Source organism: Rhipicephalus microplus, chromosome 8 (assembly GCF_043290135.1).
Source record: "Rhipicephalus microplus isolate Deutch F79 chromosome 8, USDA_Rmic, whole genome shotgun sequence".
NCBI lineage: Eukaryota > Metazoa > Arthropoda > Arachnida > Ixodida > Ixodidae > Rhipicephalus > Rhipicephalus microplus.
Window position 1 is genome coordinate 85,930,013 of NC_134707.1, and position 26,578 is coordinate 85,956,590.

At 47.1% G+C, this 26,578-nt stretch overlaps 2 protein-coding genes across 2 annotated transcripts; one reads left to right on the plus strand and one right to left on the minus strand.

Annotated features, from left to right (window-relative positions):
- Positions 1–1,217: 1,217 nt before the first annotated feature.
- Positions 1,218–3,494, minus strand: LOC142768307 (cullin-3-like). Its single transcript, XM_075870270.1, has one exon. The coding sequence runs from the start codon at positions 3,492–3,494 to the stop codon at positions 1,218–1,220; it is 2,277 nt and encodes a 758-aa protein (XP_075726385.1).
- Positions 3,495–7,079: 3,585 nt separating this feature from the next.
- LOC119165094 (transmembrane protein 45B) lies at positions 7,080–26,460 on the plus strand. Its single transcript, XM_037417283.2, has 4 exons — positions 7,080–7,165; positions 7,557–7,755; positions 20,924–21,268; positions 25,412–26,460. Exons 2-4 carry the CDS (start codon positions 7,564–7,566, stop codon positions 25,685–25,687), a joined length of 813 nt encoding a protein of 270 aa, XP_037273180.2. The 5' UTR covers positions 7,080–7,165; positions 7,557–7,563; the 3' UTR covers positions 25,688–26,460.
- Positions 26,461–26,578: the final 118 nt, after the last annotated feature.

Consider the following 26,578-nt stretch of genomic DNA (forward strand, 5'->3'; position numbering starts at 1 on the left):
TTTGATTTGGCTGAAGTTAATTCTATCTGTCGTATGCCGTTATGGACAGTATCAGCGCAGAAACTCACATGACGAAGAAAAAAAACTGAAATGCTAAAGCGCCAGCGTTGTGTGGTTGTAGTAAGTCTGTGCAGTATGTGTGGTGCGTGGTCTCCGGTGACAGTGATGTGTGGGTGGGCAAATACCATTACCACGATCGGCCGACTTTCAATTCTACTGACTGCTGTCAAAATATTTTAAAATCTCGCCGCACATGCTAGAATGACAATCGCAATAATGCCCACAGTTGCCCCGCCGCGGTGGTCTAGTGGCTAAGGTACCCGGCTGCTCAACCGCAGGTCGCGGGATCGAATCCCGGCTGCGGTGGCATGCATTTCCGATGGAGGTGGAAATGTTGGGTCCGTTCGATTCGCCTGCACCACGAGAACCAGTTCACGAGGTGCTGCACCTTGCCATTCGTTTCAACGGTGTAGCAATGTCGGCCTCTAAACCCTGCCATTCGTTTCGAAAGGTACAGAAGAGGTGTAGCACTGGTTCACGATTTTCTTGCACCTCCTACGCTGACGGTGCCGGTTTGGTGCAGCCGCTCGTGCAGCTGAGCAGACGACGCAGCACTTCACTTAGGCGTAGGCGCCGTACCTGCCTCTACTAACTCGGTGTGCTTTGCCAAGATGTTTGCGCCGCATAAACTGTCCACATGTGCGGTTTACCATCGTTCAGTGTTAGCTGAACGATGTAAATTAAGCGAAAAGAAATAAGGCCTGCCCCTTGTCGGCACATCGTCATTCGTTTCGGGTGTCGTGCTGTGCCTGCACCGCTGAACTCACGCTGCACAATTTCTGAACTTCACGTGCACAGCCGTGAACTGGTTCTGACTGGTGCAGGTGAATCGAACGGACCTGTTCTAGGCCCGTGTGCTCATATTTGGGTGCACGTTAAAGAACCCCAGGTGGTCGAAATTTCCGGAGTCCTCCACTACGGCGTCTCTCATAATCATATCGTGATTTTGGTACGTTAAACCCACAAATCAATCGATTAATGTCCACAGTTACGTTGACTGGTTTAATAACTTTAATTTTGCTTTATCTGAGGTGCGAAGTATTTCTTTGCAATCATGGCACAGGGGCAACAATTCTGCTTTGCTCTTCGCTTGCGATCAAATCTGTTTTTGTTGAGCAGTCGTAATTACGTTGAGTGAGAGCGCCGCCGTCGCTTTTTCAAGGCACATAGCGGTACAAGTGCGGGTTGTTAGCATCTTTTTCCATGTACTCTTTTTCAATAAGCTTATCGACTCGTTCTTGGAACGCATCTGGGCTGGGCGTAAACCTGGCGCGAAGGAGCTTAGTCACCTCGACCAGGAGATTCTCGTGCGACAGCACTTGGCGTGACTTCATCACCCTGACGATGGCAGCGTCCATCGCGCTCTTTCGTGTTTCCTCAATGTACGCCATCTCGTAGTCGCTGCTGGTTGGCGGAGATCCTTTTTGACCACACACCGACTGAACCTCGACCTTCTGCACAGCGGTTGTGAAGGCGTCGTTGACGGCGAAAACGTGGTTGTCTTCAATCTGCTCCGTGCCCGGCGTCTTTGTAAGAAGTGGCCCGGAGGTCTTGCCCGAGCACAACAAGTGCAAAGCCTTCGCCAGGTCCTTCTCCGGTATGTTGGTCTCGGAGGCGATGTCCGCGTACGTAAGCTTGTCGTGGCTGTTGAACAGCGTCAGCACGCACATCTGGAACGTCGTCACCTGTATGGTGTATGTGCGCGGCTTGCTAGCGGACGCGTTTGTCGCTCGTGACGAAGAAGGTTGTTCTTCCCACGGCCCGTAGAACACGGCACTCATGACGGCACTGCCGAGTTGTGGTTGCAGGGTCAGTTGCCGGCCTTTGTACTTGGCCAGGTAGAACCGTCGGAACGTCTCAAAAGCATTTCCTGGGACTTCTGGGATTTTACTTGGCTGCAAGGCCCAAGGCAGGGGCCAGAATCCCGTCGTCAGCACGCGTACATTCAGGCGAACTTTGCTCAAGTCCATTCTTGAAGAGAACACAGCTTCATTAAATTCCTGAGTGATGGCATCGGAGTTGTGCAAATCCTTGAATAGCGTTTCCAACCTATGTGTGAATCGACATCCGCACTCGGACTTGAGCTTGGCGACCACGCGTTTTTCGGCGTCGTACGAAGTGTTCCGGCAGGCAAGCAGCCTCTTGGCCAAGTGCTCGGTGTAGCAGCTCACGAAGAGATCCTTGTCCGGCAAGAACGAAAATATCGCAGCCACTTCTTTCACCACACTGTCAATGTCCTGCTCCGTCATACGCAGGATCCCGCGTCGTAACGCATCGTCCACAGATGCAGATAGGAGCTCTGAAGACTTTTCAGTCAGACTCAGTATGTATTCGAAGTCTTCGGCAATCGCCTGCTCGGCCGAGTAGTTTTCGTTTAAGGAGTGCCGCAGCATGTGGTCGGCGTCGGATTTAAGGTCTACCAGTCTCGCGATTAGGCTTACAGAGTTTCCCTCCTCTCTCACTATCGAGCTTCCTATATTGCGCAGCTCTTTGCTAACGCTGTCGAGGAAGGTTTTCAGGCCACCCTCCACTCGATTGACGAGGCAAAAGGTGCGCGCCAGGTCCTCAGTCATCAAGTTCTTGAGCATGTGCCCGACGCCAGAGCCCTCCTTCTCCAGGATGGCTTCCATGCACTCCCCAATAAGCTCTCCTTCAAGGACACGGGTGACGGGAGCCATGGTGAACTCGTTCAGGCACTGCCTCGCCCGCTCGGACTCTTCGTCGATGCATTGTTTCACCTTAGCGACGTACGCGAAAGAGTCCATCGCTTGGAGATAATTCTGGCGCCGTGCCTTGTAGAATCGTGCCGTGTCGGCCAGGAAGGGACGTTCGAAGTCTTCCTCGTAGACTGACCTCGAACCTTGTCCCAAACTCTCGAGCATGTCGCACGCCTGCTTGATCTGATGCCTGTCGACGGATCCGCCTTCGCGCTCTTTATGGACGAGGCTTAGAAGGGTCGCACACAGACGGTCCCGTACGTCAGCGTACCGCGCCACCTCGTCCCGAAAGAGAGACACGCCCATCTTGTGCACGCCGTCGACGTTGTTCAGAGACGCGTACGCGATATCCAGGTACCTCACGATGTCACCAATCATTACCATGCTCTTCTGGTGGTTCTTCCACGCCTGATTCAGTGTCCGCAGGAAATCGTCACCTGTTTTAGCCATGACTAGGGGGCGAACGTTGTTGGCGAGGTACTTCGCGACGGCTGTGCGAAGTCCATTGTAGAGGCGCTCGCTCGCGTTGCGTCGTACCAGAGTGTACGCGCAACGGTATAGCTCGTCAAAACCTTGACTGTAGATTTGCTTCTCCTGTATCTCGTGAAACGCTTTTTCCAACGCCAGCCAGAGGTCTTCGGTGGGGTTGTCCGTCTGCTGGGAAGGCATCTTGACCCGCACGACCTTGGCATTTTTCTTGCTGGAGAGCGGGGCCATGACGTCCAGCGGCTGTTCCGTCAGCGCTTATAATGACGATGATTGTGATGACGTGTTTTGCATGCCTCGCACGCACACGCGATTAGGTGTTGGTCGTGAATAGGGTGATCGAACACAAATTTGACAACGCAAATGAACTTCAGAAGGTAACTGATGTGTCGTACTGATGGTAGAATGAAAAGTGCTAAAGTTTTGAAGATCCTGCTAAACGAGTAAGAATATTCGTCGTCTTCCTTCGCTCTCCAGGTGGACCCGTCGTGCTAATTTATAGACAAAAAAGAAGAGAGAGAGAGAGAGAGAGAGAGAGAGAGAGAGAGAGAGAGAGAGAAAAGTTTGGGTAGATCCCCCAAAAATAATTTAAGCGCAAACGACACATTCCGCACACACACACCCAGGCATCCAGCACGTACAGCGCTCTTTCCATTACCACGCTCTCCTGGTGGTTATATATACGCAAGTGTATATTGTATATACGCAATACCAAATGCAGAATCTAATTGCTCAGGACTGTGAAAAACAAAAAAAAGAACAGTGATATATATTATCTATGAAGAATATTTTATCAAAATCTGGTACATAGCATGCGGCGCTGGGCATTTCTTGCAGCCGTGGTCATCACATGTGGAACACTATGCCTGGAACGATGTCCTCTTTGGGAATATATGTTGGCGCGGAGATTTTATCACGGAACGAAATCGTTTGTCATAAATTTTCGTCACGGCGGAATATGCCTCCGTGAGTGAAGTATGTGGTGTGCCGAGATACCAATGTGGTTTTAATTCCTGGTCTTTATATCGTTCCACCCCGGTCTGTTTTTCAGGATATATCAATGATTAATTCAGTAAGAAAAACAGTACTTGTGGTCAAAATGCAGATGCTATAAAAGTAAGTTTAACGAGAAAATTTGACGTACATAATTTTACTAGTATATACCAACAATAGGTTAATTATATCGACCAGCATTGGGTAACGTAGCGTGTAGTTTAATAAAATATAAATTTTTTTTCTGGCGTCAAACTGACATATCTCGGTGGGACTGGCGGGCCGGCTCATTAACATGACTGCCTATTTGAGGACAGTTTCATACAACAATACCTAGATGGGAATCTGGTGATAGCGTCTGCGTGGGCTTCTTCAGCGGCGCTTGTACCCTCATGAGAAATATGGGAAGTACAGGCTTCGGATCTGTTTCGGATGGATCACGTTCTTGAGATTCGCGACGCTTGTTTGCCGAGTGTAAAACAAAGTGATATGAAGTTGTGTCTAATTGAAACTTGCTTCATTTTTTTTGTACGTAAACTTTATTGCAAAAGGGTTTTGTGACTAGGCGGTAGACGCGAAACCTGGAGAATTTTAAGCCCCAGGGTATGCATTGCTCGGCCATTGCGTTCACGACTTGGAATCAAGACGCAATGAATTATTCTTACAACATTTGAAAAGAAACATTCTTGTTTTGCTATCGAAAGTATATACGCAATTTCTATTTATAGAAATAACAGCACAGTATCAAGTGATAAACACTTAACGTTTCGTCTGCTGCGATGCAAAGTGCGTCTGTTCAAGTGGTCTGCCCCCAACGCACCTCTCGTTTTGTTGCGAAGTCGAGTCAGAAGAGCGTGGAGGTGCATCTACTTCGCGTCACCGTCATTTTGCAGTTGATTTCAACGAGTTTTGGCAAGACGCACTAACAACAAACGTGAACTCGATGTAATATCCGGCACTCTAATATCCTGTACCGTCCCATGCCATGGCATGGGACGCTACATTTATGCGCAGCGGTGAGTGGATGAGGCTTCGCTTAAGATATCAAACACGACTTATACAGCTCCAGCGTTGCAGTTAATTGAGAGGCCTAGCAGTTTCAGTTTCTTTGAACAACAAAGCAGCAGCGAAGAACGAAGCTGAAACTGTAGAATAAGATCCGTAAGACAGTTCACTGGCTAACGCGATCCAATCTGAAGCTTGCACTTACCATAATTCTCATGAGGGTACACGATTGCAGTGCCAGATTCCTCTCTAGGTATTATTGTATGAAACTCTATGCTGAGGACCTTTCGACCACGTTAAACGAAACTACATCTGACTACAGACTGAGTAGGAGGAAATTCTCTCCACCCACCCCAGATTAGCCAGTATTCAACTCTCTATGTCGTAATTTTGCAGACACGCACTTACCTCACTCCCACAGCCTGCATTGGTGAAATTCTGATTTTCATCAGTTGTGTTGTAAAGGAAGCCACGAAACCTGCTCCTTCAACCATATTCTCTGAATGTGTACATTAAACGTGTGCTCGACTTTGCGTGAAGAGGTCAGCTGGTATAAACGACCGCGAAGCGCGGATACAACGCATCAACTCTAAGATGCCTAGAGCCTATAGAGTTTCCTCTAAATGGACTAGAGAAAACTCTAGCCCTATTGTCCACGGGAGCTCCAACGCACGGTGCTTCAATGAACATGAGAATAATGGGTAGCACACTAACTTGTCTAATTTTCGTACTGTCGGCTCCTTTTGGCTCCGCGTGGCTTGAAGCTACTTTGTCACGAGACGACAATGGGCTAATGTCCAGCAGTTGCACTTCGCCCACTTATTTTTTAGGCTCACCAATTCAAATCGGCTCACGAAGTTCACAATGGCCCGTCCTTTTATTCGAAACAAAACCAAAACACAGCATTAAACAAAGCCACGATAACGTTCGAAGCCCGCAAGCACGAAGAATAGGCAAATTTGTGTACTACCCATCATTCCCATGGTCGCTAAACGATCGCGGTGCCAGAGTCCCCTCTCGTTAGTTTTAGGAAACTCTGTCGTCTAGAAGGCTCGTGTCGTCACCAAGAGTCATAGTCACCGATATAAAGGGGAAGGTGACCTAGCCTTTCGTACTCTTGTTATTCAGCACTGTGGTAAGGTGCCTTGTATGTCTGCATAGGTGGTGGGAGCAACATGGTAGTAAGCAGCGTGTCTGAAGTAGCTTCCTGAAGAACAGCGAAAAGCTGCACTTTGGGAATGCGGGCAAGGTCACCGCCGCATCGCCAGCAGCAACTAATCTCCATCGACTTTCCGTAAGATGCTACAGCAAATCGTGACGTCAGTGAAGCGTCAATGAAAGATGCCACTCGAAATCAGTCTTTCAATGAGCACACTCTCGGTTGTGTTTTGAAACCATCAATGGACGTTATCTTTAAACAATAAACAAGCACGTTAGATTCTATACTGCGTGCCACGCTTTTCCTATGTGTTGAAAGAATGACCGAGCTTTTTGAAAAAGTGACGCGAGAGATAGATGTGGACACCAACCATTTTTGAAGTATAAAAAAAGAAGCTTGGTGGGCATTCGTTTTTTTTTACAAAGCAGCGGGGAAACATGATTGGGTGACCTCTTGGTTTTTTTATCATGATTTGAAATTCTTGAACAAGGAATGTATTTTTATATTTGCGTAGACACGCTGCAGTCTGAAATAATAAAATAAAAAATATAACTGCACATTAAAAAAAAAAACAGGAGGGCTTTATGGAAGCTCGTGTTTGATCAGCAGATGAAATAAATACGTCTGTCGGGTACTTCTTTCCGCCATGCGCAAGAATGATTCTGCATACGCTGAGCAGCGTTTGTCGAGTCACCTGCTAGAGGATAGCCTGAATATTCATCGCGCGCCTTGCGGAAAAGAACAGGTATCGCGTTGTTTTCAGCCATTTGAAACGACAGCTTAAATTACTTGCGTCATAATAACGGCAGCATATAAAGCACTCCGCGTTCTTCACATCCTAAATGATAACACCTTTTTATAGTTGAAAATATTGTGAAGCTTTCCATTACAACTTTCAAAGATAAAACATAAGATCTGCCTTCGTATTGGCATAATGAACATTTGGTGCTGAGAAACTTTGCTTGGTGACACAGTTTTAGGAGTCAGAGTGTCGATATATTTGTGTTTAGTGATGCTGGGAGAGTGCCATGCTTTTGATTCACACAAACACCCTGCATATCAACGTGAGTGTTCCGCATCACATGGAGGTTACGCTCTCTAAACAACTGTGCCCTATGTTGTGTTTACATTTGCAGGTGAACCATGGGCACCTTCTACGGTCACGTTCTGCCGGGCGTCATTATGTTTGCCTTCGGCACGTGGTGGTCGCTGCGTACGTGGCGACAGCATGCCAGATGCCGTGCCTCCGGGGAGCGCTTTTTGGCAAGTGCATCCGCGGGACGGGCCGAAGGAGTGGTCAAGATAGCAGCGGCGACATTGGGCTTGGCTACCGAGGTATCTCACAAGCATTGACGTTCTTTCGGGCACCAGGTATCGATACGGCCATGACTCATTCGTTACACATACTCAGGCTTTACGATGCACAGTTTGCAATAACCTGCGAGGCGGCTGTCCTGTGAGGTTTGTTTTTCAAACAAAAACTCTCGTTCACAAAATGCTTTTCTCACTCAACTCCACTTTTGCCTCTCCAAATTCTAGCAAAGGCACGCAAGTACAACAAAACGTCTTTTTCCTCAAAAACTACTATGGGGCTGTCCCGCTTCGTGCCCACCCTCAGCCATCGTATGGTGGACGACATGGAACTTGTCGTTCGTGAGGAAAAGGGGGAAAGGCAAAAACACAATAAGCGAGAAAAGCAGTTTTTGAAAGAGAATTTTTGTTCGGAAAACAAACCTTACAGGAAAGTCACCTCGCAGATTAATGCAAATTGTCTATTCAGGTATTGCTTGCTGTAACAATATTATTTCAGCGACGCTTAAATTTATTTATTTACAGTACCTTACAGAGCCCTCGAGGGGCATTGTGTAAGGGGGGCGGTACAGATAATATGTTAGCAAAATATATATACATGATATCTACACATACATAAGAAAATAATGAATATAATAGAAAATGCAGTTCAACTTATGAACATGTAAGCAAAATACATACTAGAAAAGTGAGTTACAGTATGTGAAGGTGAAATACAAAAAAACTATTATGACAGTAACTACAATAGTGCAAAAACATCGGCAACAGTTCGGTAAATACTGATGGTTACGAAGATGCGATAGAGCAGTTTTGGTGCATAAGTATTTTTTAAGAGTATGATAGAACTTTGTGTGGTCTTGTTTTGACGCAAGATCATCTGGCAAATCATTCCACAAACGAATAGCTCGTGGAAGAGCCGACTGGTTGAAAGCGTTAGTATTGCCGTACATGCGTGATAAGCTAAAGGTGTTATGTAGTCTGCTCGAAGTTCGATGTGCTAGATTAGGGTGAACAGATGGCATCATGCTGGTGTGGATGAGTTTGTGAAATAGGGATGTCGTGGCGAATTTTCAGTGGCTCGAGTGCAAGGCTATGTTTAATCTGTGTTACGCTGGACGGGTAGCTGTGATTACGCGCTATGAACCGACTAGCTCTGTTCTGTATACATTCTAACTTATCTATGAGGTATTATTGTTGATATGGTGACCAAATGGAGGATGCGAACTCCAGTTGAGGACGGATTAAAGCAAGATAAGCTAGTTTGCGCACATCGGAGTGAGCACTGTATAGATTTCGGCTCAGAAAACGTAATGATCTTGATGTGTTGGCATAGATAGAAGTGATATGTGTGGACTACGAAAGTGTAGAAGTTAAGTTTTTGCCTAGGTATTTGTAATGATCAGTGCGTTCTACAATGCTATTATCAATTATGTATTGGCTATTAAAGTTATCACGTTTGCGACTAAAGGTGATTAGTTTGCATTTGGAAACATTAAGTGTCATTTGACATGTTTTGCACCACTCAATTATATGCTCGAGTTCTTTTTGAAGAGTTAGATGATCGCTATTGTTGCGGATGGGACGATAGATAATGCTGTCATCGGCAAATATACGCATACATGAGGATAAGTTGTCAGGCAGGTCGTTAATGTAGATGAGGAAAAGTAAGGGACTAAGAACACTGCCCTGTGGTACACCAGAAGAAACGTAACAGAGTGATGAAGAGTGATTGTTGGCGATAGTGAATTGTTGGCGGTTAGTTAGAAAGTTTCTGAGCCATGTTAGCGTGAGTGAATCAAGTTTTAGTGATGACAGTTGTAATATCAAGTGACAATGAGCAACACGATTGAATGCCTTTGCAAAATCAAGAAATAAACAATCTGTCTGTAGATTACTGTTCGTGTTAGAATGTAGGTCGGTGGTGAACTCAAAGAGTTGAGTCTCGCAAGAACAGACCTTTCGGAACCCGTGCTGGTTTGAGAAAAAGAAATTGTTAGATTCTAGATGCGCATAAATGTTAGAAGCTATGATATGCTCAAGCATCTTGCAACATATGCACGTCAAGGAAACGGGGCGATAATTTCCAGGTGAACTTTTACTACCACTTTTATGAACTGGCACTACCTTCGCTATCTTCCAGTCAGAAGGCAACATTCCTGTAGCGAGCGACTGCCGAAAAATGTGAAACAGGATATTGCCAGACGCATAAACAGTGTTATTTAATATTTTTGAATTGATATCGTCAATACCAGAAGATGATGACATCTTCAGATTTTCAATAACTTTAACTATGCCTTCAATTGTGATATCTATAGGTGTCATGAATGAGTAATCGCGTTCAACAATTTCTGGAAGGTGAGCATGCTCGCTAGTAAACACGGATGAAAAGAATGAATTAAAGACATGAGGATAATCAGTGTCGGCAAAAGGAGTGTTATTTGCATCTTGTAATGAAATGAAGTTATCGTCCCGATCAGGACTTATAACTTTCCAGAATTTTTTCAGATTAGATTTTAGGAGTGAAGGCAAATCCTGGGAATAGTATTTATTTTTCGCAGTTGTACTTTCGTGGCAATATTTCTTTAGGCATTCCCCAAGACGTGTGTGAACGCGAATTTTTCGCAGACCGATAAAGCCGCTTCTTTTTGTTTCTAAGTCTGCGCAAAGACTTGGTGAACCATGGATTAGTTTTATCATTCGTAATCGTTATCAACGGCACGTGTTTTTCTATTAGGGCTGAAATCGCATTCTTGAAAAAAACCCAGTTTTCCTCAACTGAGCGACTGTAAAAGGAAGTGTTACGACCGGCCCTGGGGAGCCAAGCAAGAAGAATGTGGGGGAGAACCGGTTCTTGACCGACAGTGGCGGCCACCCCCACCTCCCCATTCGGGTTCCTCCTCTCGCTGGGAGAGCTCCGGGGTCTGCAATGCGTTCGTGACCATATTTGGTAACATTTTGGGGCACCGGGACCATATATGGACATCGTGTTGGGTTGTGCCACTCCTTGTGTTGTGAGAGGTGTTTTCCCCTCCCTCGTGGCTGAGGTGCCGGCGACACCGTATTGGCTGACGATGCGGACAAGGCGCCCAGTGTCAACAACGTGGCGCTATAAAATGCCGAAGACGTTTTGTATCACGCGCACTCTTCTCTCTTTGGGTCAGTTGACCACTTCTCCACATGTAAATAAATCTCTGTTGTTCGTTCGGGCGCTTCTTCTCGCTGAGTTGTTGGGACTCCGGGTCCTGCCGGTCTCGTTTTCGGTAACTGGCCCCGTCGCAGGATCCATCGTCCAACAATTCAGCGAGAAGAAGCGCCCGAACGAACAACAGAGATTTATTTACATGTGGAGAAGTGGTCAACTGACCCAAAGAGAGAAGAGTGCGCGTGATACAAAACGTCTTCGGCATTTTATAGCGCCACGTTGTTGACACTGGGCGCCTTGTCCGCATCGTCAGCCAATACAGTGTCGCCGGCACCTCGGCCACGAGGGAGGGGAAAACACCTCTCACAACACAAGGAGTGGCACAACCCAACACGATGTCCATATATGGTCCCGGCGCCCCAAAATGTTACCAAATATGGTCACGAACGCATAGCAGACCCCGGAGCTCTCCCAGCGAGAGGAGGAACCCGAATGGGGAGGTGGGGGTGGCCGCCACTGTCGGTCAAGAACCGGTTCTCCCCCACATTCTTCTTGCTTGGCTCCCCAGGGCCGGTCGTAACAGTCGACTGTTACGACCGGCCCTGGGGAGCCAAGCAAGAAGAATGTGGGGGAGAACCGGTTCTTGACCGACAGTGGCGGCCACCCCCACCTCCCCACTGTTACGACCGGCGGCCACCCCCACCTCCCCACTGTTACGACATGTAAATAAATCTCTGTTGTTTGTTCGGGCGCTTCTTCTCGCTGAATTGTTGGACGATGGATCCTGCGACGGGGCCAGCTACCGAAAACGAGACCGGCAGGACCCGGAGTCCCAACAACTGGATGGCAGCGGCGGGATGCCAATAACCCCGAAAGCGACCACTGGACGGAGTGAGCCCGAAGTTCAACAACGGGACGACAGGAGAAGGAGGACACGAGCTCATCGACTTCCAGAGGGAATCGAACGGCACTTCTGAGAGGCACGACGCCGGAGACATGACTGCGAACTTGGTGAGTGCCGGCTTTCTCTGTTAAATTTTACCAGGCATTTACTCTATGTGTTAAGTAAAAGCTGGTAGAGAGGGGCTGTCTTGGTCATTGGGTTAACAGGTAACTTGCGTCAGGCAGAAATTGTGTGATAGCTTGGTTAAGCTCTTTCTGTCAGTGGCATCAAGGTTAACAGTGACATGGCAGGATTCCGTGTAAGAGCTTTTGAAGCTTTATTTGTAGACTAAGTTAACGGAAAACTTGAGGCAAGGCAGGAACCTAGAGCTGTCGTTGCCGTCAAGGTTAATTAGTTGCAGGACAGGAATCTTTGTGGAACAGAGACAGCGGTACTGGAGGCAGCCATGAATCTGAAATCCCTGCGAAAGTCCATGTTGTGGCTACTTGCAAGGGAGTTGAATCTGGAGGTGTCGGACTCTCAAAGAAAGCCAGAGCTGATAGAGGCGATTCTCGCATTGTGGGCGGAGGATGACGAGCTGTCAGAATGTGTCGAGGAGATTCAGGAGAGGCAAGCGGCAGAGGCCGAAAGAAAGGCGGCCGAGGCAGACAAAATGCGAAAGCACGAGCTTGAAATGAAGCGTCTCGAGCTAGAGATTAGCCATAATAGTAGAGCAGGAGGCAGCGAGGCATCCGGTACAGCAGAGCGGGTCAGGTTCAAAATGACGGACCTAATGAGATCGTACAAGCTAGGGGAGGACATTGGGCTGTTCCTCGTCAACTTTGAGAGAACTTGTGAAAGGCAAGGTTTCAGCCAGGATACATGGTCTCAACGCTTGTTGTCCTTACTTCCGGGGGAGGCCTCAGAAGTAATCGCGCGCCTCACGAAAGAGGAGGCTGACGAGTACAGTGAGGTAAAGTCGAGCCTTCTCAAGAAATACAGGTTGTCAGCGGAAGGTTTCAGACAAAAATTTCGCAACGCCGTAAAAGAGAGCAATGATTCATACCCGGAGTTTGCTTACAAGTTAATGGCCAACATGGGGGAGTGGCTGAAAGAGGCAAAAGCGTATGGGAATCATGACAAGGTGCTCGAGTGTATCGGTCTGGAACAATTCTATCAAAGGTTACCAGAAAAGGTGAGGTTTTGGGTGCAGGATAGACCAGACGTGAACACCGTAACAAAAGCCGCAGAGCTCGCTGAAGAATTCGTTACGCGCCGCGCCCTCGGGGCAAACAGCGAGCCTAAAAGGGAAAAATTCCTACGACCGAATAAGGCGCCGTTTAGAAAACAACCGACAAGTCTCGCACAAAAGGGTGAGGAAAACAATTCATCTAACCATGGGGCGTCGGCAGAGGCAAGCAACAGGAAATTTGAGGCAAAAAAACCAGCGGCTTGTTTCAATTGCCACGAAACAGGGCACTTCGCGAAAGACTGCCCGAAAGAAAAGGTGGCCTTTTTATCTATAAATGAAGCCGACGAGAACATGAAGTTGTTAGAGCCCTATATGTACGACCTTACCGTGAACGGCAAGCAGTGTCGGGTTCTTAGAGACTCCGCAGCCACTATGGACGTAGTTCATCCGTCCTTTGTTCAGTCCGGACAGTATTCAGGAGACTGTGCCTGGATTAGACAAGCCATAGAAGCAAACAGTCAGTGCCTTCCCGTAGCTAAAGTTGTCCTTAAAGGCGCATTTGGAACATTGGAAACAGAAGCCGCGGTATCGCCATATCTACCCCCTCAGTATCCTTACTTATTTTCAAATAAGTCAGATCAAATGCTGAAGGAGAAAGGTCTAACGTTGGGAGAAGGCATAGTGCAGGCACTGACTAGATCGAAGGCACGTGCGCTGGCTGCGAGAGCAACATTCACTGAGGCAAACAAGCCTCAAATCGACAACGGGCCTGGTTGCGAGTTGGACACCACGGTAACAAATCGACTTGTGCGAGAACAGGCTGCAGAAGCCGTAGTCGCGGAGGCAACCCTTCCTAAAGGCGACGTTGAACCTCCTCCCGAATTGGAAGGGGTCAATTACGCCTCGTTGACCGAGCAAATAGAAAATGCCGTTGCTCCCAAGCCGATCCCTGGTAGTACAGAGGATAGCACAGAGGGTGACACATTCCAGGTACTAGAAAATACAAAAGAGTTGTGTGTCATGCCAACTTCGGATAATTTCAGTCGGCTGCTGCAGGTGAGCCCCGCTTCATTAATAACCGAACAAAAGGGGGACCCGACGCTTAAGCAATTCCAGGACAGTTCGAAAGAGGGAATCGCCAAACGAAATGTGAGATTCCAAGAGAGGAGCGGCATACTCTATCGAAAATATCTAGATAGGCGAGGAGTAGAGTTTGACCAGGTAGTCGTACCTCAGGCGTATCGTCAGGATTTGCTTAGTTTGGTGCATGGAGAATCATGGTCAGGCCACTTAGGCGTAAAGAAGACGAAAAATCGTCTTTTACAGGAATACTACTGGCCTGGATGCTTTAAAGATGTAGAGAGGTTTGTAAAATCTTGCGATGTGTGTCAGCGAGTGGGTAAGCCGGGAGATAAGGCGAAATTTCCAATGAAGCTGGTACCCGTAATCACGGAGCCCTTTCGTCGGTTGGTAATTGACACAGTAGGTCCTTTGCCCAAAACAACTTCAGGCTACCGTCACATCCTGACCTTAATCTGCCCAGCTACTAAATTTCCAGAGGCGGTCCCGCTAAAAGAGCTAAGTTCCGTCGAAGTAGTGAACGCACTTCTGTCCGTGTTTGCCCGGGTAGGCTTTCCTGCCGAGATACAATCAGACCAGGGCACCATTTTCACGAGTGCCTTAACGACAACCTTTCTAGAGCGGTGTGGCGTGAAATTATTGCATAGTTCAGTGTACCATCCGCAGTCGAACTCGATAGAAAAGCTTCACTCCGTGATGAAGCGAGTGTTAAGAGCCTTATGTTTTGAACGAAAAACTGACCGGGAAATGTGCTTACCTGCAACGATGTTTGCACTAAGAACTGCACCACATGAGACAACAGGGTTTACGCCAGCGGAACTTGTTTACGGCCGCAGACTGCGGTCTCCTCTTCGTATGCTGAGAGAGTCGTGGGAAGGTCAGGGTGATGATCCTGTAGTAGTGGAATATGTCCTCACCTTATTGGATCGTTTAACAAAAGCCCAAGAACTGACCGAGAGTGCGATGACCAAAGCACAGCAGAAGGCTAAGCTTTACTACGATCGGACAGCTAAAGCGCGACACTTTGCTGTAGGAGACAGGGTCATGTTGTTGAGGCCCTCCCAAAAGAATAAGCTTGAAGCGCAGTGGGTAGGCCCGGCCGAGATTACTCGAAAATTGTCTGACACCATGTGGTAAAATTACCAGGAAGTCGTAAGGTACACCAGGTGTATCATAGCAACTTACTCAAACCCTACAAAGAGAGGGAAGCCATCGTGAACATGACTTTAAATGTTCCGGACGAGGTTCCGGCAGAAATCCCTGAATTAGCTCCCTAATCGGACGAAGTCCCGATCGAGAAAAGAGTTGAGGATTTAGTATCAAAGTCACAACTGACAACGAAGCAGAAGCAGGAATTGCGTGGTCTTTTGACCGAGTTTCAGGACAGATTTGTAAGCGAGTCAGGCCGGACGTCCGTCCTCACTCATGACATAGAGCTTACCTCGTCGGAACCGGTAAGATCTAAGACGTATCGGGTGTCACCTCGTCGGCTTGAGCTAATAAAAGCAGAGGTTAACAGGATGCTGGATTTGGGCGTGATTGAGCCGTGTGAAAGTGATTACACTTCCCCGTTAATTCTTGTGGAGGTACCCGGCAAAGATCCGCGTCCTTGCGTAGACTATCGTAAGTTAAACCTCATCACCAAGGATCAGACATACCCAATTCCCCACATTGAGGAACGCGTCGAGAGGGTAAGCAGCGCGCAATTTATCTCAACGCTAGACCTAGTGAGAGGTTACTGGCAGGTGCCGCTCACCGAGAGGGCGAGCCGGTATGCTGCATTTATTTCACCATTGGGGACATTCCGCCCTAAAGTGTTGAGTTTCGGCCTAAAGAACGCGCCTTACTGTTTTTCAAACTTAATGGATAAGGTTTTGCGGGGTCAAGAGGACTTCGCATTGCCTTACTTGGACGACGTCGCCGTGTTTTCCTCGTCCTGGCCAGAACACTTGGCGCATTTGAGAGCAGTACTGACACGCCTACGCGAAGCAAGTTTAACGGTAAAGGCGCCCAAGTGTCAGCTAGCACAAGCAGAGGTACTCTATCTCGGGCATGTTATCGGTCGAGGGCATCGCCGTCCCTCTGAAATGAAAGTGGCAGCTATCCGAGACTTTCCCCAGCCCCGAACGAAAACCGATATTCGGGCTTTTTTTGGAATAGCTGGTTACTATCGTAAGTACATCCCTAGATATTCCGACATTGCCAGCACTCTTACTGACGCGTTGCGCAAGACCGAGCCTCAAATGGTCGACTGGGATGAGGAGAAAGAAAAGGCTTTCCGCGTTTTGAAAGCGGCCTTGTCGAGCCAACCTTTGCTTAGTTCACCGGACTACTCGAGGCCTTTCATAGTCCAATGCGACGCTAGTGATAGAGGCATGGGGGCAGTTCTTAGTCAAAGGGATGAAGGGGATCAAGAGCATCCCGTCCTCTATGTTAGCCGGAAACTCACCCTTCGCGAGCAGGTTTACAGCGCTAGCGAAAAGGAATGTGCGTGCTTGGTTTGGGCAGTCCAGAAACTGGCTTGTTATATTGCCGGAAGCAAGTTCATTGTGGAAGTGGACCACTGTCCTCTCACCTGGCTACAGACCATGTCCTCTAAGAACGGCCGCCTGCTGCGTTGGAGCCTCGTTTTGCAACAATATACGTTTGAAATACGCTACAAAAAGGGTGTACTCCATGGCAACGCTGATGGCTTAAGTCGATGCCCCTGACGCGAGAGGATGTCTCGAGAACTCTGGCATTTTTTTTCCTGACCTAGACAAGAGCTAGTGATTGTTTTTTTACTCTTTTAGGTGTACTTGTTTGAAAACGTTGAAGACACGGCTAGCCAGGGTTTCGGGTTCGGTGTGCTTCCAGTGTTGTTGTTTTGTGTCACCTTAAAGTGTGAGTAACATGTTGAATAAATTGTGTATTTCCTTTAATATCAGTTAAAGGGGAAAATTGCCTGGTGGAGTTTGGCGGAATTGTCCGGCGCTCACCGGCGGAGTAGTTGTCTTTTCATGTGCGTATGTGATGTCTGTTGAGCCCTCAATGAAGCAGGTGTTGCCCTCTACTTCATCAAAGACGGTCGTCACCAAACCGACTGCCGGCGCTGATCTCTCCGGACAGTGGCTGCAAACCTCAGCCCATCGAGATCTTCACCCCCCCCCCCCCCGCGCGAGAGACTGTTACGACCGGCCCTGGGGAGCCAAGCAAGAAGAATGTGGGGGAGAACCGGTTCTTGACCGACAGTGGCGGCCACCCCCACCTTCCCATTCGGGTTCCTCCTCTCGCTGGGAGAGCTCCGGGGTCTGCTATGCGTTCGTGACCATATTTGGTAACATTTTGGGGCGCCGGGACCATATATGGACATCGTGTTGGGTTGTGCCACTCCTTGTGTTGTGAGAGGTGTTTTCCCCTCCCTCGTGGCCGAGGTGCCGGCGACACCGTATTGGCTGACGATGCGGACAAGGCGCCCAGTGTCAACAACGTGGCGCTATAAAATGCCGAAGACGTTTTGTATCACGCGCACTCTTCTCTCTTTGGGTCAGTTGACCACTTCTCCACATGTAAATAAATCTCTGTTGTTCGTTCGGGCGCTTCTTCTCGCTGAATTGTTGGACGATGGATCCTGCGACGGGGCCAGCTACCGAAAACGAGACCGGCAGGACCCGGAGTCCCAACAGAAGGCAGCGGCACATTGTCAAGGAAAGACTCAAGTTTCCTGTTAATGGCGTCGTAATCGGCTTTATTATAATCTCCAATTTTCTTTGATTTGGTTCCTGCAAAAGGTGGCAAGATAGAAAGATCAACTTGCAGCAGTTTGTAGTCACTAAAGCCATTCAAATAGTTTATGTTGATTTATTTGTGGGGTTTAACGTCCCAAAACCACCATATGATTATGAGAGACGCCGTAGTGGAGGGCTTCGAAAATTTTGACCACCTAGGGTTCTTTAACGTGCACCCAAATCTGAGTACACGGGCCTACAACATAATAGTTTATGTGGTCTATTGCTTCAGGTGCAGTTGTAAGAACGAGGTCAAGTGTATTTGAACCGCAAGTTGAGTGAGTGACAACCTGAGCCAAATGAAAGTCTAAAGTTAAGTTAATGAAGTCAGTTGAGTACTTACAAGAAGATGACAGCTGCTCCCAGTCAATAAATGGTAGATTGAAATCACCGAATAAATAAACGATGCGAGCCTCACAGATTTCGATGGCAGAATTAATGCTGCTGCGCAACTCTTCTAAGAAAGAATGATGACAATCGGGAGGATGATAACAGCTGCCGAGCAATATCCTTGTGGAATGAATTGTGCAAACTACCCATATAATTTCAATCTTATAATGGGAAGCGACGACATAAGACGTGATGGTTTTTTTAACAGCTATAAGAACACCACCACCCCTTCTGTCTGGACGATCGCTTCGATAGACGTTGTATCTGTTAGCATGCGTAAAAAATCTCATTGTCATTGATGTCAGCGTTAAGCCATGTCTCAGTGAAGACAAGAATATCAGAAAGGCTATCATCGATATAAGATGACACTATTTCACGTTTGGATAAGATGCTTCTAATATTAGTGAATGATACTGTTAGTGATAGAGGAGTGCAAGGTTTATGCAGCTCCGGCTTCCTAAACGTTTGTACGTTTCCTTCTATCTATCTGCTTGAGCGTATAACTGACTTAGAGACGGCGTCATAGACGTAAGTAGCGTTTTCGATGCACAGCTTGTCAACTACAAGCCTAAATGGCTTATTTTGAGTTCTGGCAAATTCTATTAGCTTTCTGCGGGTCTGTCGCATTGCCAATGAAAAATCTTCGCGTATTGAAAACGTAGTGCCCTTTAGATTTCGGGCACGCGACAAAGTTTGGTCCTTATCTTTAAAAAAGGTAAGTTTGGCAATGATTGGTCGACACTTTTCTTTATCATGTTTTACCCAATCTATGAACCCTTTCAAACTGAGTACCAGTGAGTGTAAGCTGCAATCTTTCAGAACAAAACTTAATAATTTTTTGTTCAGAAGCTGCTCAATCCTCATTAGCATTGTCTTGCAAACCGAATAAGAGTAGGTTGGATCGACGCATCCTATTTTCCGCTTCATTACATCGTGAAAATATTGATGTAAGCTGATCCGTAAATCCTCGCAGTGTGTCTGCAGGTGTGGCCTTAGAACTCATACCTGCCGAAGACTGTGCCTCTTCAAGTGATACCACTTTTGTACTTAGGCGCTTAATCTCATGTACAGTTGACTTCCGCTTTTCAGACATGGACGATGGACGAACTCTCACAATCTTTGCGTCAATAGAACTGAATCTTCTTATCATAAGGTGCTGAGGCTTTTAATTCAGCGGCCCTAGCGCAGAGAATGTGCGCCTTTTGCCGGTACGGTTTTTCCCGCCTGATTGCTGTCAATTTTGTTAACTGGACGCAGCCCGCTCAGCCCATGAAGAAACCCGTGTAGTCCCGATTCCTCTATCAAGGAATGATGCAGCAAGACAACTTTACCTGCTGGCTCGAGATCTCACACGCACGTTCTGGTCGTCTACCAGCTTCCAAAGGTGTCAATTTTATGAACTGGATCCTTCGCTAAAGCTAAAGCTACCATCACAACTTTCCCGCTCCGATGCGACACTGTTATGCCGCCTTTGGTTGGGTGTTGCATTCACAAAGGTGTACTCCTTTCGCATTGGTATGGCAGACACTCCTACATGCGACTACTGCGGAGATGAAGAAACCATCGAACACGTCCTCTGCAGCTGCGCTTGCTACGACACACAGCGATGCCAGCTACGGATGGTTTTGAATCGACTTGACCCCGGACCATTTTGTGTGCAGAAGATACTAGGACCTTGGGCATCTGCCTCAGTTGCGCAGAAAGCAACTAAAGCACTGCTTCTTTACCTTAAGTCAACAAACCTGAGCGACCTCCTGTGAACTGTGTGTGCTCACCGAGTGTGCTCGTGATTGTGTGTACCTTCTCATCTCTCTGCAACCTCTTTTCTAACCTTTATCCCTTCCCCAGTGCAGGGTAGCGAACCGGATGTGCGTCTGGTTAACCTCCCTGCCTTTCCTTGTATCTTTATCTCTCTCTCTCTCTCTTGTTAACTGGACAGTGTTCAGTTGGTCGTCGTGCACAAAACATGTATATTGGTCTAATCCACTATAAACGAGGTATAACCCATACCGGTATTGTTGCGGAATTTCAAACTAAGTAGACCTAAACATCAGAAGGCAAACTTGCAAACAAATGAAATACAATCATATGTGGGGTTTCACAAGCCATAACCATTCCCGCCATTGTGGTCTAGTGCTAAAGCACCCGGCTGCTGACCCGCAGGTCGCGGGATCAAATCTCGGTCATGACGACCGTATTTTTGATGAGACGGAAATGTTTGAGGCCGGTGTACTTGGATTTAGGTGCATATCAAGGAAACCCAGGTGGTTAAAATTTCTGGACCTCTATGGAGTCTCTCATAATCATATCTCAGTTTTTGGGACGTTAAACCCGAACAATTATTATAACGTGCCGTAACAACAATATGCCTTTGAGGCATGCCGTTGTAAATTTAGACCAACTGGTGCTCTACAGCGTGTACTTAACTTACATCACACATTACTTGGGGCGCCATCCCTCCGCCTCCATCGATGTGTGACCGCCGCGGCTAGGACTGAACACGCGGAACGTCGCATGATCTAAACAATTCTTTGTTACAGCTCGTACCATGGCAGCTCTCACGTTTTCCGTTTCCTCACAGAAATAATAAATGTGCCTAAAATGAAGCACGATAAACGAAAGTTTCTACTTAGTTCGGTACAACCGGCAGTTCATAATGTCAGTGCTCATAGTAACGAGAGTCGGCGGCAAACGCAGGCAGGCCTGAACGTAGTACATTACACGTTCCCGACTCGCAGATTCGTAAATGCATATCCAAGGGCGAGTGGGCTCCCAGAAACTGGCATCACATGGCCACATACATGTTCTGCGGTCTGAGCGGACCCGTGGATCTCTTCTCTTCGTCACCACGGGGACACGGTCTTCTGCCACCTGACTCTGACTACGCCGCGCTGCTTCTCTCCTTCGTGGGTGAAGGGCTCGTGTTCCACGTGCACTCGCACGGCAGGGCGCCTCTCGATGTGTTGGTGCACGAGCTGCTCGTCTACGCCATCATCGCGCAGGCAGCCTGCCTCGCCGTCGAGATGGCCCGGCGATCGAGCGTGGTGGTGGCGCTCGCGCGGGGAATCTGCGCAGTTTTGCAGGTAAGTGCGTGTGGCGGCAGCAGCAACACAACACAGCTGCACCAGAACACTTGCGCAATGACGTCATCTGATATCTAGCCTGGTTTGGCCACGGCCGGACTAGAAAAAAGGCACGTGCCGCTCCTCTAGTCCACCCGTGGTTTGATTTGACATCTCAGATAATAGTAAGCCACTTAAAGTTTACGGTTGACAAATTATGAAACGTTTGAAACAAGTTGCGTGTGACATCGTCGAAGAAAAAAAAATTACCACGCGGTTCTTTACGCCTCAGCCTCAGACGGCTTTATGTTAAAGCCATCGTATTCGTTTTGCTCGGTGAAGTGGCAGTCATGGCTAAACCACGTGATAAGAATGAAGGGGATATTACTGAAGCGTATTTTATTAGGCAGTTAAATGCATTAAGCATGCCACCACTCTTACTTTCGGACAGAGAAATAGTCTTCCTGCACGGTCATTTTTAATCTTGTGGGTTTACACCTTGCACGGTTTTCTTTTCCTTTGTTTTTGTTCACATATTGATTAGTGTGCACTCGTTTATTCTATTTTATTTTTCATGCGATGCTCAGCAACGTTTTCATAAGTTTTTATGTTTTTTTACTCTCTCGGCGTCGTGCTTTATCGTTTTCGCTCATTTGTAGCAGGTGTTGAATGATTAGAAAATTATTGTTTATTGTTTTAGTCAGTGTCAAACGCTATTTAAAAATTTTCGAACAGTTCTACAGTACCTTTTGGATGTGTTCCCGTTACCGTAGATGCTTGATGCCATAAGACGACACAAAAAAGTAATGAGATAAAATAGAAGTGTACACCTTGCGAATACGTAGTTTACATTTTGGTGCTTGCTACATTTAAACTCTTTTTCACCGCTCTGTTTGCAATATCTCTGCAATATAATCTTAGTTTTATGTGCATCGGAGCAGCGTAGTGCGGCATGATTGATTGATTGATTGATATGTGGGGTTTAACGTCCCAAAACCACCATATGATTATGAGAGACGCCGTAGTGGAGGGCTCCGGAAATTTCGACCACCTGGGGTTCTTTAACGTGCACCCAAATCTGAGCACACGGGCCTACAACATTTCCGCCTCCATCGGAAATTCAGCCGCCGCAGCCGGGATTCAAACCCACGACCTGCGGGTCAGCATCCGAGTACCTTAGTCACTAGACCACCGCGGCGGGGCTACGGCATGCCTATATATTGGTTTAGTGAAGTGATAATAAAGCCCCGCCGCGGTGGTTTAGTGGCTAAGGTACTCGGCTACTGACTCGCAGGTCGCGGGTTCGAATCCCGGCTGCGGCGGCTGCATTTCCGATGGAGGCGGAAATGTTGTAGGCCCGTGTGCTCAGACTTGGGTGCATGTTAAAGAACCCCAGGTGGTCGAAATTTCCGGAGCCCTCCACTACGGCGTCTCTCATAATCATATGGTGGTTTTGGGACGTTAATCCCCACATATCAATCAATGAAGTGATAATAAATATGGTCTGTGCTCTTTCCTGTCTCTCTTCTCGTTTTCCTCCAGCTTGCGCAGCAAGTCGCGTTCAAGTATTTAGTCGATTGCATTGATTCTTTCCGCACGCGCTGTTCTGCACCTAACGTTGTTTTATACTGCCTTAAGAATCGAATCAGTGGCGAGCTTCTTGTAGCTCACATTGATTCGGAGTGCCTCCAAGATCTGCTCAGGGTTCACCCAGCACGTGAAGTCGTGATGATGTCATAGATTTCAGTGACCTGCTCCGTGATGAATACTTTATCATGAGACATCATAACACAGCAGATGGCGTTCATGGTCCGATTTCGTGACTTAGAGAAAGTCACGCGGCTTTCTGGACGGAGTCTTGCGAAACCTTTCAAGACCGTTGGGAAAATTTGCGGGAACGGGAGCGCCTATATATCAATTCAGTGCTTCTGCTTTAAATGCAAAATTTACTCCTAGTGTGTGGTGCACATCCGTTCGCTGAAACGGAAAACAGCTCCCATACGTACCGAACAGATGTCTCCATAGTATGTTACAATATAATGCGCAAATGAAGTCGCGTACGGAAACGTGAACTGGGCTATGCATGTACATAAAAACCAAGAAGGAGTACGCAAAAAAAAGCCCCTACCTTATTTCCGTGCAAGTTATTTTACCCACTCTCGCAAGTCAGCACATTTCATTTACTACAATAGACGTGAAGTCAGTGCACTAAATTCTGCATCGGTTATACCTAAAGCCATAACTCAAGGCTGATTCTACTGTGACGCCATACTTTTCTTTGTTCTGAAAGGCCTATGATGTCCGGTTGACAGAAAATAATACCTGTGTGATTGCAAGGATCTGCATAAACATAGAAAGGGTTGTGAGATCTATAGAATGTTATGCCGCAATCAATGACACAAACGATAAGAATGCGCTCTGAGCTGCACAAGTTCATTTCAATTCTTCTGTCTAATAGCTGCTTCTGTATGCATTCGAAAATGAAGAGCCGACTTGAAAATTTCTGATCTTTTTATATTGTAACAAATGTACCTGCGTTATAAAAATATAGCGTTGCTATAAAATACACACGCTGCGATTTTGACTACATTCTCAGTGTTGAAACTCAGTGCACGTAAGTTATACAGCACTATGTGTTATGAATAGTAAATTTAAATTTCGATTGACCGCAAGCCTAATGGCGACAAAAGCGGAGTTTTCCGAGTTCTGATATCTGCGGCTTGCAGGCTACACAACAATGCCCCGTCTGGACCAAAAAAAAAAAAAAAAAAAAACTCGCGCCTATGAATAGATCTTTCCACGACACCTACTGCCTCCTACAGTTGCTTATGAGACAAAGCATGAACGTACCACCCCCTTTTGGTGGCCTCTGTAGAAAATATTGCTTGATTTTTTAGGGAAACAATATGATGCGCCTCAAGGAATTTCAGCAAACTAAATTATAGAACGAACACGCTCAAAAAGTGTTTAGGCAAGGTTTCAACAGCTGGCATGGTAACACCTCCTGCCACAGTGAACTGTACGCATTAGAAACTAACTTCCAGTCAGGCTTTTCATTTAACAGGGTTATACATACACTGGCTGTAGGAGGAGGCCGCTGCTGTAGTTACCAGCGCATGCAAATAATAGGCCAACTAGCAGAAGTACAGGAAGTGACCATTCAACTTATTAGGCACTTTTAGTGCTGCAGTCCCAGACCAATAATTTTACTCTCGTCTATGAGACTACAAGAACTAATACGCTATTGATTAGCGAAGCTTTCCGTGCAGATGTCATTTATAACCAGATTGTGCGGTACTTTTTTGAGCAAGGCATTTCCAATTTCCACGCTGCGTCCATGTCATCACACCTTTTAGCTGTGACTCCTTCCCGTATGTTTAGCTGGAGTAGAAGGCGTCTTGTGCCGCCATAAGTGGTTTAGAGTTGCCAGGTACAACTCGGGCAACAAGCATCAGAAAAACCGTGCAGAAATGCGATGAGACTTTCGCGAAGATGTCTAAAAGAACATGAAGTTCCATCAATATTCACCTTGTTGAAAATATTTTCAATTCTGATAAATATATCATTGAAATACAAAATATAGTCTTAAAATCACTTTAATTCTATTGTACTTCAAAAGAAAGCGCGGTTATGACGAAAAGCACCTATTTGCTTGTCAACATTACCTACAAGACAGTCTCCCTTGGGTTGAACGCATGTTTGCCAGTGCATAGTTAACGTTATCTCCTGGTTCCACCTACGTACGCTTTACTACAACACGCAACTATTTTCAATGCCATTGACAAACGCGCTATTAGAGTAGGACAAACGGCCTATGAATGAATGTTAAGACTGCTACAGGATAACTAAGTTTGCTGGCATCATGCAAATAAGCGACAAAAAACGACAAGCAGCTGAAAAATTCTACGAGAGACTCGGAAAAAAAAAGCCCAAGTTCACTTATAATCAGCGGAAATGGCAACCCTTGGCTGTTTTCGCCTCTCTGGAAGTTTCTGGTTCATAGTTCGGCTGCTGTCACCTAGCGATGCCATCGGCCGAACGATCGACAGCAAACTTCTAATGGTCCCAGCCAAGGCCTTCGGAGGCTTTTCGACCACGTCCGTCAGCATCCCGTATGTCGAAGTAAAGGAGCATGACCTGTTTTCTTGTTGCCTGATTGTGCAGGGCACATGGCTCATCCAGATCGCTTTCCTGCTGTTTGACCCCCGCGAAGGGAAGCGCTGGGACCCTCGGAGTGATCGTGACGCCATGCTGGCGGCCGCCATTTTCCCGGTCCACGTGGCGGCCGCGCTGGTTTACGTGTGCCTGCTGGGAACAGTGTTCTCCCGCCGAGCCGAAGTCGCCTACTCCCGCCTTGCGCAGGAGGCGGACAAGGAGAAGGAGCACTGCTTGAGCGCGGCATCGGTGCGACCTGGCATTCTTGCTGCCTTGATTCCCTGATGCTCAGGCGTCCACTAAGGGACGCCTGCGAGAATCGACATCCACTGGCGATAGCATACATATAGTAGAAAACTGAAGCCGGTACTTAGGTGCATAGAGTGCCCTAAAGTATCGACGGAACCATGGCGCTGCAAACGTTCAAACACCGTGGCAATTACGGGCAGTACATGGACTTGCCTAGTCTTCGTACTTATGACTTTAGATACATTTGTGGCTATCAGAACGGCTAATTCTGAACCTCATGAGCTAATTTGTATTGGAGAACATGCAATTATCAAGGTAAAGTCCCTATATTTCTCTACTAAATTCTTATAACAAAATTGTAGGAACTATTATACTATTAAGAAACCCCATGCTTGGGCACATAATGTGCAACACGCAGGAACTAACTTATTATCGGTGTTGTTCTTGTACTTACGAATTATGGCGCCATGCACTCACGGTACTAAAGAATATGCCATGCCGGTGCCTCCTGAAAACGGCATTCTAAGGTAGGTCACAGCTTGAAGAAAGCTATAGGCTTAATATGCATGAGTAGGCGATATTTTGCTTACCTCATGTGATTTCATGTGTCAGCTCCACTGACCATCTCTGCCTTAACCAAGTGGAGGGGTCTCGGGACCTTTAATAAGCCTCGTTATTTTAACTGATGATTACAAAATTGCACATATGTGCTAAATTATCTGACAAACTTCAAGAGACTCATTTTGTAACAGACAATAATTATTGAAACAAACCAATTTACTTGTGATACTAAAAAAGTGGTCACATGATCGCTGTTCGTGTCTGTTTCACTTAAGAATTTCAACCCGCGGCAGTGGTGTAGTGGCTAAGGTACTCGGCTGCTGACCCACAGGTCATGGGATCGAGTCCCGGCTGCGGAGGCTGCAT

Bases quoted from the DNA above. Each gene is read 5' to 3' on its own strand.
- LOC142768307 (XM_075870270.1), bottom strand. From the start codon at position 3,494: ATGGCCCCGCTCTCCAGCAAGAAAAATGCCAAGGTCGTGCGGGTCAAG.
- LOC119165094 (XM_037417283.2), top strand. From the start codon at position 7,564: ATGGGCACCTTCTACGGTCACGTTCTGCCGGGCGTCATTATGTTTGCC. The intron at 7,756-20,923 runs GTATCTCACAAG...CCCGACTCGCAG, and splicing joins CATTGGGCTTGGCTACCGAG to ATTCGTAAATGCATATCCAA. The intron at 21,269-25,411 runs GTAAGTGCGTGT...CTGATTGTGCAG, and splicing joins GAATCTGCGCAGTTTTGCAG to GGCACATGGCTCATCCAGAT.